General features: G+C 38.1%; 1 protein-coding gene across 8 annotated transcripts in view; it reads right to left on the bottom strand.

Annotated features, from left to right (window-relative positions):
- Positions 1 to 2,096: 2,096 nt before the first annotated feature.
- eya1 (EYA transcriptional coactivator and phosphatase 1) overlaps positions 2,097 to 17,929 on the bottom strand; it is a 51,415-nt gene continuing 35,582 nt past the window's right edge. For all 8 annotated transcript variants that reach the window (XM_026938195.3, XM_034298215.2, XM_026938198.3 and 5 more), the window contains 6 exons: positions 8,635 to 8,693; positions 8,190 to 8,350; positions 7,878 to 7,992; positions 7,545 to 7,666; positions 6,778 to 6,878; positions 2,097 to 4,177 (listed from right to left, as the gene is read on the bottom strand). In XM_026938195.3, coding sequence (XP_026793996.1) covers positions 4,097 to 4,177; positions 6,778 to 6,878; positions 7,545 to 7,666; positions 7,878 to 7,992; positions 8,190 to 8,350; positions 8,635 to 8,693 — 639 coding nt within the window. In that variant the 3' untranslated portion in view covers positions 2,097 to 4,096. The remainder of the gene's footprint in view (positions 4,178 to 6,777; positions 6,879 to 7,544; positions 7,667 to 7,877; positions 7,993 to 8,189; positions 8,351 to 8,634; positions 8,694 to 17,929) is intronic.

Genomic DNA, 17,929 nt, shown 5'->3' with positions numbered 1-17,929 from the left:
CTGTTCGGAGCTTAAAATGAAAATTAAAGAAAAGAAAAAAAAAAAGAAGAAGTGGAGCTGCTTGTGCGGCTTGACTGTACGCAGCCTCAGCCACGTCAAATCACATAGCGGTGAATGTTTCAAAAAAAAAAAAGTTGTTCTTTTTAGTTACATTGCAATGTTGGAATATTGGCAAAGAAATATTTTCAACATATCATAAATCTCCTTATATTGGCTAGACTAATATAAGCAAGACTAATTTGTCACTGCCACTCTGTCCTCCATGTTGGTTTTTCTCACTTGCCCCCCAGCTCATGACCTGATTGGCACTTGGCTTCACTCAGTGCATTTCTGAAAAGTTTTTTCAACTTTGTGACTAAAAAGTAACCCACAGAAGCACTTTTTAAAAGCGGCTGCACTCCGCCCATATTTCTTCTCATAGGATTACATCTAAAGTGTGTACTGGAGGTTGAGAAAACAACACCAAGTGTGAAAGCAGCCTAAGCGAAGATGCTGATGTGCCAGATGCTGTAACAACCTTAATAACATCATCATCTGTAGCTGGAACTGTAGCTGACAAAGATTTTGTCAGTGTGTTTCAGTAGCTATGTTTACATGCACATCAAATTCCATTTAAAGCCTATATTAGGGTTGCAGCCATATTGCAAATATGATGTTTATATGCATACAGGCATCGGAATATTTCTGTAGACATGGTTGTTGTAAGAAGCCTGAGTTGCCATTCCTAAATACATAGCCTTCAGCTAAGCATCTGTTAGCACCCACAATTCCTTGTGGACTGAACATGAATATATCTCTTTTCAGTGGATTTTCTGAATAAGATGTTTACATGCAACAAATTTCCGATTAAAACAGGCATATTCCAGGAATAGGAATCAGAATTTGGCGAATCAGAATATTGTCTTAATCTGAAGCAGGAAAACGGATTGTGGCGTGTACATGTCTCAGTGCTAATTAGTATATTACCAAATTATAATTAATATTAGAATATTGATGTGCATGTAAACGTAGCCAATCAGAAAAAGTATAGCACTGGTGTTATTGCGCAAAAGAGGTGAAAGACTAATAATCTTAAGGAATGTGAAGAATAATAGTACTGTTCTCATAAATCATAAATCTCATAAAAGAATGAAAATCAGTGCTGTTGAGTTCTTGAACTGGTCAGAAGGTGTTGATCATTTTTCTTTGAATAACAGATTGCAGTTCTGGCTTCAAGGCAAAACATGGGTTTATATTGTTGAAGTCTAATATTGTAATATTGTTTCTATAGTAACAGCTTACACAGAGTTGTAAGGCGGATTACATCACATACATTTAAAAAGCGCACGTTAATTGTTGTTTTCTGTAAGGAGATGTTCATTTAGCATTTTTGGAAGGAGTCTCCAGTGTCAGTAGTGACAACATTTTGTTTACGTTTTCCGACATGGGAAAGTCTTCAGGATGAAGGCACTAATGTGACAAGTAGCATTATTTTGTCTTATTAACTTCAAATTAGAAAAAAAAAGACAGGCTGGTGAGGGAACGGCTGTATAGCATAAATGATAACAGGAACTAACATGTTCTGCGTAACTAGAAATGGATAAAAAGTGTGACGTGCCATTCTTTAATACAAAGCTGATTCAAATGAAAACCTTCATTTATTTTGCATTGTTTATTGTAAATAGATGTCACAGAAGTTTTTTTTAACATAATCTTAACATAATTTTGTTTAACGTAAGTGTTCAAGTGTCAGGATTCCTCTAGACAATTTTTTAAAATTTATGTCACAGTTTGAAGATTTTCATTTGACTCACCCTCGTAAATAAAATTGTAATCATTAGTAACTTCTTCTACAGGAAAATAAAACCTTCGGGGTGGTAACAGTTACTCAGTGTCTTGTCAGGTCACATGACACCCCCCCTATCATTGATTATTTGCCTATAACTGCACACTGTGTGTAATTTCTTACTTGCTAAACTTATTAAATGATACTTGAAAGCTCTTTAGTAATAAACATATATAAACCATTAGCTCTGTACACCAGATTGAAATCTCAGTGCTCACAAACAAGAATTGATCCATCACACAATAAATAAATGTACACAGAGGATGGTGTGTGTGTGTACCAGTTCACAAATCAATGTTTTATTAATTTAAACACAATCAAATAATAATGTCAAAAAAACATCTGTACATATCTTTTTTTTCAGACACAACAAATGTTTGTGTGTTCACGACGAGGCCCACGTCAATGGTTTTCCAGTTTGCATTATGATTGCAATATTTATTATTAAAAAAAGCTTACTGTATAAAACATCTCCCATCTAATATGACCATGAACTAGCAGCAATATGTGTTACTCTGGGGGATGGGAGGAAGGAGCATAGTAAATGGGCAGATTTTATATGGGAGAGGGGGGAAGAAGGGGGCAAAAAAGTTGTGGTGGTGTTAAAGGGGCAGAATGTAGGTGGGGTGGGGTTACGGGGCAGATTAAATGGGCAGATTTTATATAGGGGGATGTTAAGTGGAGTAGACTTTGGGTTAAAGAAGCATATATTAGATTGAGAGGGTGGTGGGTAGTTACGGGTAGGTTGTAGAAGGGGAAGAGGGTAAAAGGGGCAGTAGAACACTTCACCTGCAGGAATGAAGCAACACTGACGACGGAGCAGAAACCGGTCAGAAACTCACACACAGATTCAATTCCTGCTGAGGAAATTCACAGTCGGTAGCGCATGTGTGTTCTTGACCCCTTTGCGTCATTATGTGTGTGTGTGTGTGTGTGTGTGTGTAGTGGCTTTCTTACAGTCCTTAGAGCTTTAAAGTTTCCCAAGTCCACAGTCTTATTTATCTAAGCACTATGAAGAATTTCTACAGCGACGTTTCCAAAAAATCAAAATTAAAAAGACTACTTCATACAAAAATTACACTTAATGTACAAGAGTTTCTGCTTTTAGTGCCAGTACAAAAGATAACAAAACCTTGAAATATTGTGGAGTTTGAGGTCTAACTGCTTTTAAACATTAAAGAGAAAAGAGTCAGTGGTGAGCGTACAGACGCTCAACTCAAAACTTGACATTCAGTTTGATTATTACTTTCTTTTCTGATGTGTCTAATCCCATAAATACATGTATTTTTAAAAAATAAAATGCTACTGAGGTTCTGTAAATAAATACAGAAACTTTGACTAGCAAGGGAGGAGAAAAAATAAAATAATCAATAAATCCGTAAACAAAATACGAAATCATTGACACTTGACATCCATGCTTTTGGTCATGACGAAAATTCTCAAGAAATCTTTCAAATCTACACTTAAACCATTAAGCAACACTTTTAGGCCCCGCACACGTTTTTTTTGTGCACTCCTGCCTTAGTGTACTTCCACAAAAAAAAAAGCACTGAATAGCATGAATTGTAGCTAAAGCAAAACAGGAAGGAATAGTCCAGTGATTAAAAATATACACACACACAAAAACTGCCGTATTCTGTACACGTTTGATTGTCTGAGCAAATGCAGATAAAGTTTTTCTTTTCCTTAAATTATTAGAAAATCCATCTTCTTCTCCATAAACGTCTTCTTGGAATCAAAGTACTTTGAATGGCGAGAAACACACAAAACAAAAAAGGCAACAAGTCTCTCGCAGGGCGACGGCAGCGCTCAACAAAGTCTCTGATTATAAATTAGAAGCGTAGGACATCCGGCGCAGTGGTTTCAAGTGAACCCGAGAAATAAGAAGAGGGGAAATCACGCTGAATCTCAGTGGAATCGGAGTCTCGCTAAGAGCCAAAAGCGACATCGGTAGCTCTGGTTTCCTCACAGGTGTGAACCTTCGCAGAGTTTTTTTTTTTTCCAAAAAAAAAAAATCCGTAAAACATTCTGACGGCTTTTTCAGAAAGAAGCCGAGTCAATTCACAGTAACCCCCAGCTGCAACGTCGTAAAAATTCGCAATCCTCCATTCGACCGCTCCACTGAGGGCCGAGGTTTAGGGTTAAGACGAGTCGCGGACCGATTTGCACTTATAACCTGTGTGTTAACGTTTGTTTTCCCCTGTGAAGTGTGTTAACGTTCTGTTGTCGGTCCGTGCTGAGTAAAAGTGGAGAGATGAGGATGTCACAGTGCTACAAATACTCCAAGTCCAGCGCGTGATGAAGAGCCATGAGGTCCGAATGACTGGAGATCCTCCAGAAGGGCATGTTGTGCTAAAGAGAGAAAGAAAGGGAGAAAAAAACACCAATGAGCAAAAGACTGGGAAAAAAATGGCATAACATTGACACATAAATGTTACATATTATCCTGTGCTGCTGAATTCTCGACTCTGATTGGTCAGAAAGCTGATCCGCTGATTAATTTTCTATAACAGCAGCTTTGACAATAGTGATAGTTGTAATTCAAATCACAGGTGTATATTAATGTGCTTGTTCTAACACGTCTCTATAGTAACAACTCAGAGGCTGGGACTTCACAGGGACTTGTATGGTGGATGCTCAACTTGAACAAATTAAAAAAAAAAACATTAACAAAGAAAAACATTTAATCATTGATATGGTGACGTTTTCTGTAAAGACATGTTTAGATGTCTCCAGTATCAGAAGTCTCCAGTCAGTAAGTTTTCCACAATGACAGAATCTTCAGGACAGATGACTCCGGTTTCTCAGTAACATGAGAAAGCTGTGCTCTTTTTTTTTTTTTTTTTGCTAACAGAAACTAACTTGCGCGTAGACATTCCACAGCAATAATTGTAACTATAAATGAATACAAAGCATGAAATGTCACTCATTAATAAATTGTAATTGTTGGCAAATTGCTGTAGTATAAGAGGAATTAAACACTTCAAGGTATGCTGTTATAGGAAATAATCCACAAAAGGATGACATAACGCAAAGTTTGTTTTATTCTTTACGTATCATCTAAGCAACAAGGCACGATATTCAACATAATATTTTCCAAAAAACTGTACCTCTCTGTCTCTTATAGAGGAGGTCATCTATCTAATTAGCACAATAACCTCCGATACAACATCTGTAACTCTCCAGTTAGCTATTTAGCTATCTATCTATTTAGCTAGCTATGTTGGTCAGCTTGCTTTGTTTATCTTGTATTATAGCCACACATTCCATTTAGTTAGTTACAGGTATTTAGAAAGCTAGCAATAGATATTTTCTAGCTAACGCTAGCTAACAGAATGGTAGCAATCATTTAAAAAATGTTCTTACAACTAGTGATTTAGTTCATTCTTTCTCTCAGATAATATTTTTCATAACTAACAATTGAAAAGTCTTAAAAGCTTACAGATAAAAAAACAATAACAATGTTAGCAACCATTTTAAGAATACTTCCTGTTATACAAGTGTGAAGCTGTTTAATTCCAACTTTGAATGACTTGGTATTTGAATTTGAAATATTTTGGTGCAATTAAGAAAAAAAAAGTGTTAGCAAACTTTCCTTTTTTTATGCGCTACCCTTAATTGTTAGGTGCATTTCTTTTCAAAGGCTTTAATCACCTCATTAGTAAAGTAGAGAAATTACAAAAAGACAACATTTGTAGCACTCTCAAGGTCTCTTTCTCTTTTTTCTTTTTTTTAAAGCCCTACTGGGAAAATAAGTATGAATGCACTGTACGGCCCAAACTTCCCTGAACACGACATTGCGAATGAGGCTTTGTTCTCCAAGAGACGCTGGGAGAAATATGAGTCTGCGAGAATGAAAGAAGCTTGTCAGGAGTCTTCAGTGCTTCCATTACTGCCTCTTATCAACGGTATAGCTTCTCTCAGGCATATGTTCCGCTTAGAGGAGTTTGCGCTGACCCTTAAAAGACTCTTTTTCTTTTTTTCCCCCTTTTTTTTGTTTTGTAAATTGTCTTCTGCTTTTAAGTTTTAAAAGCCAGAGATGCTATCTCTTCTTCACCTCAGCTGGGTTATTAAGCAGAGGGGGATTGTTTTGGGGATTCTTTAAGGGACAAAAGAGGGGAGAAATAACGACAAAACTCTGACATCCGTCTATTATCTAATGCTATTCTGATTGCAAATGGAGAGAGAATAATTCACACTAGATTACCACAGGTGTACGGGACTGTCAAAAACTAATGTGCGAAGCTGTGTTAATGTCTACATTCCTTGAATCTCTAATTGACAACATGCAACTAAATACTTGGCAGGATGTAATAAAGAAGTGTGTCAACATGCAGCTTCACCTTCTGGATCTGTTTCTTACCTGTCAGGGAAATGTGTTTGTTCCCCCAGGTAATTAATTAGCTAATGAATATCTTCATCTTTTGCGGTTTATGGTTAGAGCATTGAGTTTACATGAAAAACTTGGCAGAAACTCAGCACACAAAGGGCTTTTAGACAGTCAGCAGGTAACATAAATCCTTCAAATCCTCCTTTGAACAGCACAGACGAGAGCAACTACAAGACCCGGCTGCTACTGCGCCATGTCGTACAACACATCAAAAGGCTTTGGCAGCCAAACTGTTCCCTCATCTTCAACCCACAGAAGAAAAACATCCCACATTTCATCAAACAAAGATGTAAGCTTCTTAAACGCGTGCTCTGTTTATGGGCCGGTCTCTCGATCATGCCTGAAAGGACTTGTCTAGCGTTACACGCATTCATGCTGCTTCGGCTCAGCTCAGCAATGTATAATTATGCCATCTCGCCCCCTTTTTACACTTGAGCTGTCAGTGCTGATTCAATTGTGGAAGCTATTTTCTCGTTTCGCCAATGGGCTTTTTGGGAATAAATGGACGAAAGTGAAGAGGGGGGGCAGTCGAGCAGGGTCGAGTGAAGGGTTTCTCATTTACCTTTTTGGAGCTCTGCTCCTCTTCTACTCCGTCTCCCACCACCACGTAAACAACTTTCCTCCCGAATCTCTGAATTACTCGCTCGAAGCAGCTCTCTTTGCCTGCGGAGAACAGAAACAGGTTTAGTGCTTCCAAACGCGTCCAAGAGCCAGCCTTTTGTGAGAGCTCTCTAAATACGCAATAAGTTACACAAAATTACCCAGTGTAAACACTTAGCCGTAGCTTGGGGGATTCGATAAGATCAATGCCCAGATAAAAGTGGCCTGAAAAGCATTAAGTGTGTCTTTCTCCTCCCTAAACCTGGGACAAATGGAGTTTAACGAGCTAAATCAGCCTCACATGCTAATGCCAGAGTTTAGGGAGGCATGCAGCCCGCAACCAGAACCGTCTCTCTGCTCAGCGATGGCCCAAAAAACCATGGACTCCATGCTTAGAGTTTATTTTGCATTTGAAGAAGCGGAGGCAGGAGTGGAGGGGGTGAGGGGGCAAAAATGTCCGTGTGGAATGACATAAATTTGCCGAAGTGGTTTCATATGCAGGCCTGAAAAAAAAAAGGAGAGGCCCAGCTCAGGCCGAGCTCCAAGAAAATAATCCTAGCCTGATTAGGCCTTTTCCTTAGAAACCGACATCAAACCTCTCGTGTGTCCGCCCCCTTCTGCAGCCTAAACCAATCCTGCGCCATGCGTCTCCTGATGTTTACACATAATAACATAATATCCTGATTGTTCTGCCCACAGGAACCCGCAGGTAGAGGAGCTATCACTCACCTATTTTCGTAGCGCTATAAATATTCTCGATTGGAAAAACTATTCCCAGTCCGTAGAGCAGCACTTTTGCGAGGGCGGGTATGAGCTGCGTCGTGGTCACTAAGATGTTCACACAATTTGACCTGGAATTAAAGTAGAAAAGACAAAGTATGATTTTCTTAGATCTTAGCAGGAAATCTGCCTGCTAGCTAATCTTGTCACCATTAGTGACTCTATAACTGTTTGCAAACAATATAATGGGTTCCAAATTCCTGAGTTTTGGAATGTATAGACTGAAGCACTCTTCTGTAATTTTTAGATTTATGTATCTGCTCTCTAAATAATTTTCCTTACCTTGAGTGGATTAATGTTAGTGCTTTCAGTGCCAGTGTTAACCAGGAATCTGTCAAAGCTTCAATTTCTGCTCGCAGTTGCAGCCAGGCCTCCCTTTTGGCCGGACCCAGCAGTCCTGAAAACCAACAGAAAGCCTTGTTTGAGTTGGCCCGTTTTTGCAAACAACTCCAGAAATTTCAAAATTTAACCCCAACCCAAGTTGTAGGCTTGGTGGAAAAAACCTCAGAGTGTTTTTGTTGACACACATTTCCATTCCCCTTTCCCTCCTTCCAACCCAGCAATTTGCCCCGAGCATTTTTATTGCGGAATTACCTCCGACGTTGTTTTTGTAGGTGGTGTAAATTTCTTTTACTCGTCTGTAGCGGAAGGCCAGCTTTCTCATCCAGTCCACTCCTCCTCTCACACCGGTTGCCAAACACAGGTTGGCACTAGTGGCAGCAGCATGGAAACCGTCGGTACTGAAGTTATACGTGCTAAAAAAAGAGACAAATTAGTTTCAGACTGTAGTGGTGAATTGAGAATACCATTACATTTGCACAAATTTACAACTTGCACCAAATGTTGTTGATCAGCATTGACATGTGGTGTCTGAAGTGGCATTCCTAAAGAGCTGGACGCTTATGGAAAAGATTTTTGGTGACTTACAATACTTCCAAACTAGAGAAACCAAATGTATTGTCTGAGCGACTACATTTAGCTCAAAGGAGAAGCTGTGTAAATGTCATATTTGACCTTCTGAACACCATGCTAGCTTTACCTCAGATCTTGACCATTGTCATCAGAAGAAACGTCGTCAATGTGGACTTGATCACACTCCTGTACAAGAAGAGCAGAAAAAACAGAAGACAATCCAAATTAAAGTAGGCCGATTTGATTAATGGCTTACACGTGTGAAACTGGGTGTGATTTGGCAGCTCGGATCCATGTGAAGTGAGTAATGTCAACAACTGTGGAATTCCCATTTTGAAGCCTAGAGCTCAGGGCGGAAAGCAGAAATCATGGCCTAAAACCACTTCCAGGCTCAATCCCCCCACCTGCTCCATCTTAATAAAAATAAACACAATCATCAGGGGACCAAGGGTGTAGCCACTTGGGCACTATACTAGAAAGAAGAGCTTAATGCTTTTTCATCTATTGTTAGATAAACATCAGCTGGGACGAGATCGTTGGGGCTTCAAAAACACCAATATAAGCTGCTGATGTTTGCCACGTATCTACTCAGCTGTGATAATCAACGCTGCTTTAAACCAGTCATATTACACAAGTCACTGGGTGACTTCTGGTTTCTGCATTAGCTGTAATGTTTGATGGGGCATCTTTTGATTTCCAATAAAAAATTATGTGACATTTATCAAATTATAAAAAAAAAAAATCTGTGATGAGACCTAGAGAGAAAGTTGGATTAGAAACAACAGGACATTTATTAATTTAAAAAACACTATTTATTAATTTAAACAACACGATTTACAAGCATCTTTAATATGCATGGCCTGAACAGGCACCTTAAAAAACAAAGACATTGGAATCACTAAAATAGGCTTTATTATATACAATATACTAATTCAGTAACATTAGCTAAGCTAACCAGCTTCCTAAAGGATTATCTCAGACTAAGAAGGGAAAATACGGGTTTGTGATGTGGTCACATGATTAAGTTTGCGATTAGATGACCAAATTTAACTTTAAGTTCTGTATTGCACGGGAAGGTCGTTACGTGAAAAAATCCAATATTTTAAATATTCCGTTATAAACCTAGTTGCATGTTTTTAAAAGTTTGTAATAAATGTTTAACATGTCTGTGTAAAAGTTTGTTCTTCCTTAATTCAAAAGAAAAAAAGGACAAGGACAAAACGCTTGCTTTGTTGCAGGCCACTGCCTAAATGAAGAGGTATCTGCGGGATAATGAGCGCATCCATGCTCCTTTCGTTTTCTTGGAGAGGCCGGCGAGTTCCTCAGCTCCAAACTGACGCTAACGCAAACCAGACCTTCTGCTAAATGTAACATACTAGAAAAATTGAACCTGATGCTAACCGCCAATGAAATTATGACCTCTGATTGCTGCCGAGCCACACACCAGCATGGCCCGAGGCGTTTTTGTGCAGAGTGCAGACTGAAAATCTGTTATTAGTTTTCCATTTATAGGCGTCCCCAACCCCCCTTCCACCCCCCACCACCAAGCAACCCACCCACTCCTCCACTTGGAAGAGCCATGAATGTTTGGGAGTTCTGCCTGGACATTAGGATCCAACAAATTTCAGATGGGTTGGAAAGACAGGATTGCAACATTCAGCTGCATTAGAGGATGAAAATGGAGAAGCTAAAATGAATATGTGAGCTAAATTGAGGCCAGGCTAACTTTTATATTCTTGTTCAATGTTCGATAATGACCTCTTTCAGTGATCAGCTGAACGTGAATAACAGTTTATTACTACTTTGCTGGAGGTTCGTAAATTTCGTTTCTGTAAATTTCCTTTAAGATGTTCAATTAAGTTTCATCTTTTAAGACACCAAAGAACACATGAACAAAAGGACTTCCTTGTTTTAACTCAATCCAAACCTGGCCAAATGCTGACGTTATTGCATTCCTGGCTAATGCTAGAGCAGGCTAAGGGTAAAAGGGGCTTTAGACCGTAAACCTTTTTTATTTTACTGGTTCCCCTCTGAACAAATTTTTCATCTCCCTGGATTTGTGGGGGGGCGACGTGCGGAGAAACTCAAACCAGCTGTTCTTTAACAGAATTAAAATCTTGACCCTGAAAACCTTTGCTCTAATGCAGGCCTTCTCTCCCAGCGAGTCTCCAGATCCAAAGAGGAAAAGACTTTGACCCAGTGGCCTTCTGCTCCTCTCTAGGGCTCCGCGGACTCAGATAAGGGGAGGAGGGCCGGTAGATGGAGGGAGCAAGGGAGTAAAGGAGGGAGGGGTGACCTCACATGGAGATTTCGGAGCATTATAGGTCCAGAAGATGGACTGCCTACTAGAGCTGCTCAAGCTGTTTGTGTAATCTGTTTCAGCAATGGATCCTTAATACTTGTGAAGTACCAATTTGTCATTGGGAGAAGCGGCAGCTTTGGACAGGCTAAAATCATTAATGGGAAAAAAAATGTCAAGTGCTCGTTCACACGTAGCAAAAAGAACTGGAATATCCAAGTAGGATATTCTTTAAATCAGGCTTCATCTGAGGTTAAAATTAGGGAAACAAGCAAAAAGTTTTTACATTATCTTAATATTAATTCAACTATCCAATATCCAACATAGCAGGTAGTTTAAAGTAATGTTCATCAGTGTGCAGTGATGTACGCTAACTTATTTTGATAACAGTTTTGATAGCAGTCTCTTACACCGAGCAATTTGAAAAATGCTTTTAAGAGTACAATAAAATGCATTTACTCTAATAGCCGATGTCACTGCATGCTTACATGGCCTATTTTATTTATTCACTGTACCAGTACACACAATTAAATGTTGCATTGCGGACTGCCAGACCTCCACAAAAAGAAAAAAAGAAAGAACGCAGCAACCTCCGACAATCACCACGCACAGCGGGATTTCCCATAAACTACTTGACTGCTGAGCGTCTTACAGAAACTCACGAGACTCATTATTCGTCCTTCTTAAGCACTCGTAAACACTGTTAAGCCTAAATGAGCAGGAATGGATGAGCGGTAAGTGCTTTAACAGGCCATGGTGCACATTTAGTACTGAAGCAGAGGCACGGGAATTCTGAACACACACACACCCACACTTGTTAACATTTTAATAATACTTCAGAGCATAGCCAGTTGTGGGAGGATGTACACTGAGACCAGTCTTGTGGTACTGTCATCTGATAAACAGGAAAAAAAAACTTCACATACAATTAGCTATAATACAAAATGGAGGGAAAAAAACGAGAAAAAAAAATCTTCTTGTGTTTTAAACTTTTAGATAAAGGTCTTGAGGTGGATCAACAATTGATATTTTTGTCAATAATATAACAATTGACATTATATTCAAGTAGTTATAACACCATCTATTCAAAGTTGTAGCTAGCTAATCCTAGCCATTTAGCATTGTCTAAAGACCAGCAAGATATACTCTTGTGTATTTTTAAATTTGTTCAAAGACTTTAAAAAATATGAGTCATTGATTTAAGTGTTGCAAAATCATACTTATACACAATACTGTATATTCATGTAGTTCTCCAGAAGCTAGGGTTTTTTATGCTAGCTGTATGCTAGCTAGTTGCTGAGGTAACTGATATGTGTGGAGTTTTGTTTGTTTGTTTGTTTATTTGTTTAATTAAGTAAAGGTGTATTGCAGTTTTACAAGACTTATAGTTGTTTGTATGAAATAAAATGAAGAAATGATTAAAATGATCTAGTTTCAATTATATACAGCTATACTCGTTCTGTGATGTTACAGGTTAAGCAGGCAATTATATTATCCATAAAATGTCTATGTGTAGCTTAGTGATTCATTGTGATTCATTATATATGGTTCCTTTAGAAATAGCAAGCTTGTAGCAAAATACTGAATCATGGCTAAACGTGACATTTGACACACTGCATGAACATTAATACACTCACCAGCCTCTTTATTATGGTACACAGGCTAAGTCATGCAGTTATCCGATCAGCCAATCATGTTGTAGTAGCTGTGCATTGCATAAAATCATGGAGATACAGGTCAAGGGGTTCATGTGATCACAGTGACTTTGACCGTGGCATGGCTGTTGGATGAGTTGAGTATTTCAAAAATACTCAGAATTGCTGATCTCCTGAGATTTTTTGGGGAGTTTACACCAAATGGTGCAAAAAAAAAAAAATCCAGCAGCTAGGTTTGATGTATTGTACATTCGTACAATTCTTTTCTGGTTGTAAAGAGTGATTATTAAGTTATTTGAGAAAAATGATGAGTTAGTGCTGTGAGTTAGTGTTATATCTTTACTGTACAGACATTTTGTGCTCCAAAATTAAGAGCTTCTTCACAGGTTTAAATCCTTCCCTGCTGCCTGCTGCCTCATTTATGGCTTTAATCACCAAAATGGAAGGCATTTTAGGTCACATAACCTATAAAAATACTAAATAAAAAAACTGAATGACAGTTGTCATATACTGCATATTACTATGAGAAATAGTGTGTACAAAACAGCATGTACTAGTGGAGTATGCAGTATACTTTCTGAACACAGCCTAAAAAAGCTAAAAAATCTGATCAAGATGATGTACATTGAGATAGCAAAGGCAATAAAACAGCAAATTGAATCACTGCTCTGCTGTTCTGCTGCGTCCTCAGCTCTTCCTTCACTGAGCAGCGATCTTCACAAACCCCACAATCACCCTTAACTCGCTCCACATGTTCCTACTGTAGACTGTACAAAGATCCTCCTCTACGGTCCATACGTAATTACTTCCTAAGCAAACAATTTGTCTTTCTGTTTAATTCATCACATTTTCCCCTCATCTTGTTCATTTTCGACCGTCTGGCAGGCCTTGTCCTAACAGACAGAGACGACAGAATGAAAAAGCATACATTTAAACACGGGGAACTCAACAACACTACAAAATAAACACCTAAAAATCACCTTCTCACTGTTTCTCACTCTTTTTTTCTCTCTTTCAGCTCACCCTCTGAAAAAGCTTTTTTTTTTTCGGAGTGGCTATCAGAGGCTCCTTTGTTCCTCTGTCGTCTGTCATTAAGCAATCAGGCCGATTCTTCCTGTTGGCCAGAGGAAGGACTTTTGCTACTGACGGCTCAGAGGAGAGCTGCAGTACGTCAAAAAAAGAAGAAAATGATTATTTCAAACTACAAAAACCTGGCTTTTCCCTCTCGTCCTAGAAACATCCGTATTGCATTACTCTCGCTGGCTGCCTCCGTTTTTCCTCATTTTTTTCTTCCCCACACATGAGGAAAAGGACCCAAACCAGACGAGAGTCTTAGCCGAAGCCGCTGATGCTTATGTCTTATATAAACACAACAGTACATGCCACTCGTGACACGTATCTTTATTTCTTTTATTGTACATTTATGTTGTTATTATATTACATACTTTTTCCTTATCTGATGGGAATTTCTTTTGGCTCAGAGCACCAAGAGATATTCAGTATGTATTTGTATAATTGAATATTCTGATTCAGAATCTGATTCATTGATTCTGTATCTGATTCACTGATTCAAATTCACTTCCGTCAAAAAGATACAGCAGGAGCGATTAGTGTGTTCTTTTACTGTCTATTTTTTCAAATATATTACGTGTATTTACTGCACATTATTTCTTTATTTCTTCCTCTGACTGGGTTTTATGTTTGCACTCTTTACACCATATACCTGATGAATCGAGTTTCTGGTTCTGTGATTCAGCTGAGTGACCTGAATAAGGAAATCATAGTGTGAGTTCTGTATTTATAAAGATTCTGATTCTGAATCCAATATGATTCATATTTCTAATTTATAATTCAATTTGATTCCTATTGAAATCCTCATTATGTTTTTCCCTGCATAATAAAAGAAAAGCATTAAAAAAAAGAAGTATTTCATTATGAAATGTACTGATTCAGATTCTGATTCAGATCTTTCTCATTCTATTTGTATCTGATTCACCTGATTTTTAAAAATTCTGATCTTTATTCTAAATTAATTCTGAACTTTATTCTTTCATCTTTATTTAGTCCTGTCTTTCCACAGGTAAGCAAAAATGATCCTAAAATTATGCTAAATGTTTTGTTTCCATTTGCGAGGTTGATTCTTTTATTGATTCAGATTCTAATCTTGATTCAGATTCTAATTCCTATATTCACATCCTCCTGTATTGTTACAGACTCCATTTCAGATTGTGACTCTGATTGTCTCTACAATGTATTATGTATGTAATGTACATATTACATAAGATTCTCATTCTAGTAACTTTCTTATTGTCTAATTTAGTCACATGACCTGAGTAGATTCAATTTTGGATTCTGGCTCTTCTTCTGATTCTGTCTCTCTGACTCAGGTGAGCGAGCTGAGTAACAAAAGCGCAGTGTGAGCGATTACGGCCGTCATCACAGCATTCCTCCGAGTCTACAAGTTCGGCCCATGTGAAAAAGCCGAAGCCACGGTTCGCAGGTTCTCAATGCCGCTACTCCATTCGCAAAGTCTGTCATCTCTAAGGGGGGGTCGTGACCCCGAAATTTAGCTTCACTAACCCATCACCCCACCCACCCCAACTGCTGTGGGGGCAAAATGAGGGAGGGAGAGAAAGAGAGTGAGAGAGCTTACCTGTGGGTCAGATACAGGATATAGAGAACAAAGGAAGTTCTTCAGACCCACTTCATTCCAATCCACAATTCGTGCTTGAATAGTCATGGAATTTAAACACACACCAGCACATATACACAAAATAACTCAGTGGAAACACGGGTATCGTGAAATTGAGCATTTTTACACCTTAAATAAGGAGAAAAAAAATGTCTCCCAGGCAAGACAATGCAGAAATGCCTTTACATGCATTAAAGGTTATTTAGCAATTTAGCATAAAATTGGTTAAAAAATAATTTCTTTAAGAGAGTACTATGCTATAAAAGCAGAATGACAGTAGCAGTTAAACACACTAATTATAATATACCCTAAAATAAACACATGCAACTCTCCTCTAAATCCAGTATCAGACCTTTTTTAATTACAATTTAAATTACAATCTTCCTGTATAAAAAAAATTAATATTTTATTTCACCTCTCCCAGACAAGCAGGCGTTAAATAGCTACATGAAAAACACACAAGACGTGTACTTTCTTATTGCCATCATTTGGCATTGAGTTGTTAGTAATGTTTTCCCCTCGACCCTGTGGTGCTATCCGGCCGTGATGATGTGGTACGGGTAGTGTGTGTGTGTGTGTGTGTGTGTGTGGAGGAGGGGGCATGTTGAGAGAAGATAGACAGGGCTGCCTTTTGAAGGCTCGACTTTCTCTCTTTAGTCCTTCCAACAAACCCATGAGGGCTGCCGTGTCTAGACACAAAAAAACACACATTAAAATCCGCAGAGTCAAATCCAGCGCCTAAACACACACACACACACACACACACACACACACACACACACACACACACACTGAGTGCAGGGAAAGTTATGATAATGACTTATTTCACTTTCAAAAGAGTTGCTCCTCTATTTTGATAAGCTTGGAGGAGTTTGTGGAATTATGGGGGAACGTTAGGATGCAGCACAGGTCACGGAGAGGTTCGACAAAACGAAAGAAATGTGTTGACCAGTGTTCTGAATCTATTAGTGCAGAAGCTCAAGCCACAAAATAGAGGAACTGGTTCAGTAATTTGCAAAAAAACTAAATAACCCATATACATCAGGCTGAAAAAATAAAATAAAATGACAATAATAATCAGCTTTATATAATAAACAAACCAAAAAAGCTTGAGTGTGATATAAATACTAGCAGCAATGTGCTCAGTTAAATAATAATAATAATAATAATAATAATAATAATAATATAATAATAATAATAATAATGATAATAATAATAGGAAGTAAGGAAGAATCAAAATAATAATCATTTTTAAAACACTACTCACGTAGATCAATTGTATTTATCGACTTTTAATCCACGAAAGTGAATTAATGTAACTAATTTAAGTGAAATTAAATATAATTAGGACAAACCTAATAATAATAATAATAATAATAATAATAATAATAATACAAAATGTATCATCTCTACTACAGTAACAATCAACAAACTTTAAATAATCTTTATCTTAACTGCTGTGTTAAGATAAAAGAGTCACAGCTTTGCCATGTCATCGCTCACTTCCCCTGCGTGTGTGTGTGTGTGTGTGTGTGTGTGTGTGTGTGTGTGCGTCTCTAATTTAAACCGTGCCCAGCTCAGGCAGGGAACTCTGTCCTACAGGCGGTCTTATCTTATTTTTACCCTCGAACCTTCCCCTGCAGAGAGTGAGGAAGGCAAAATAGATGCACACTTAACATCCTCCGACGTCCCACATACACACTCACACACACACACACATACACACACAGAGGAATGCTTTCATCCCAACACACACGCTTCACTCTCAGGTAGTTCACAAGACACTCCAGGTGATTTATAGAGTGCGAGACGTTAGGAAGAAGTGAGATTGTGTTTGTTTTTGTGCGTTGTGTGACTGGGATGATGTGTATTCATAGCGAAAATGATAAAGATTTTTAAGAAACGTCAATTAAATCTACTGTAGAAAGTATATAAAAGGTGATATGAGAGATACAAAACAAGATACACAAATACTCAGCTCAGTTTCTAACTAATTATTTCACAGATTGTTTTATTTTTAATTACATTATTGTCTTATGATATAATTGTGTAATTGTCTAATATATTAGTACAATTTAATGCATATTTTCTAATTTAATTTCTGGCCTTAGATTAAGTTAAACTAACAATCTAATAAATTAAAATCGAAATCTAATCTTTAATTAATAAAATCAAATGAAATCACAGTTTTAAAATAATTATTAAATCGAACCCTGCAATATTGTCCAAGTAATTGGCAGGATTGGTCTTGATATATCTATTTCCTCCAAACATCTTTCTTCCATAAAGAAAAAAACAACAGAATATTGCACATCCAATCAATACACAGATCACGTTGCTGATGAGTGTTTTATGGATTCGTCCTGTCTTTGTAAAATATTAATAATTAAGTGGCCGAAAAAAGTATCCATTTCTCTGCACACTTTATTATCTTATAGCTAGGAGTGACATTAATGCTTATTCTGTTGATCAATATACTGAGGGTTTGTGTTGATTCAGTGGCCTGTGTGTGTGTGTGTGTGTGTGTGTGTGTGTGTGTGTGTGTGTGTGTGTGTGTGCGGGTAACTGATCCCCACTGACCAGCTCGGCATGCCCTCTTTCTTTTTATTCCTTTCCTCTGCATCGTCACTTTGGCATTAGCTACACACACACGCACACACACACACACACTTTTACAAGGAAGTGGGACTGCGGGATCCATGGCCAGTCTCTCTCTCTCTCTCTCTCTCCCACACACACACACACACACACACAGTCACACACACACACTTAGAGG

This window comes from Pangasianodon hypophthalmus, chromosome 22, assembly GCF_027358585.1.
Source record: "Pangasianodon hypophthalmus isolate fPanHyp1 chromosome 22, fPanHyp1.pri, whole genome shotgun sequence".
In the NCBI taxonomy this organism is placed as follows: Eukaryota; Metazoa; Chordata; class Actinopteri; order Siluriformes; family Pangasiidae; genus Pangasianodon; species Pangasianodon hypophthalmus.
The sequence above is the reverse complement of the archived record's forward strand: the minus strand, read 5'-3'. Positions and strand labels throughout refer to the sequence as shown.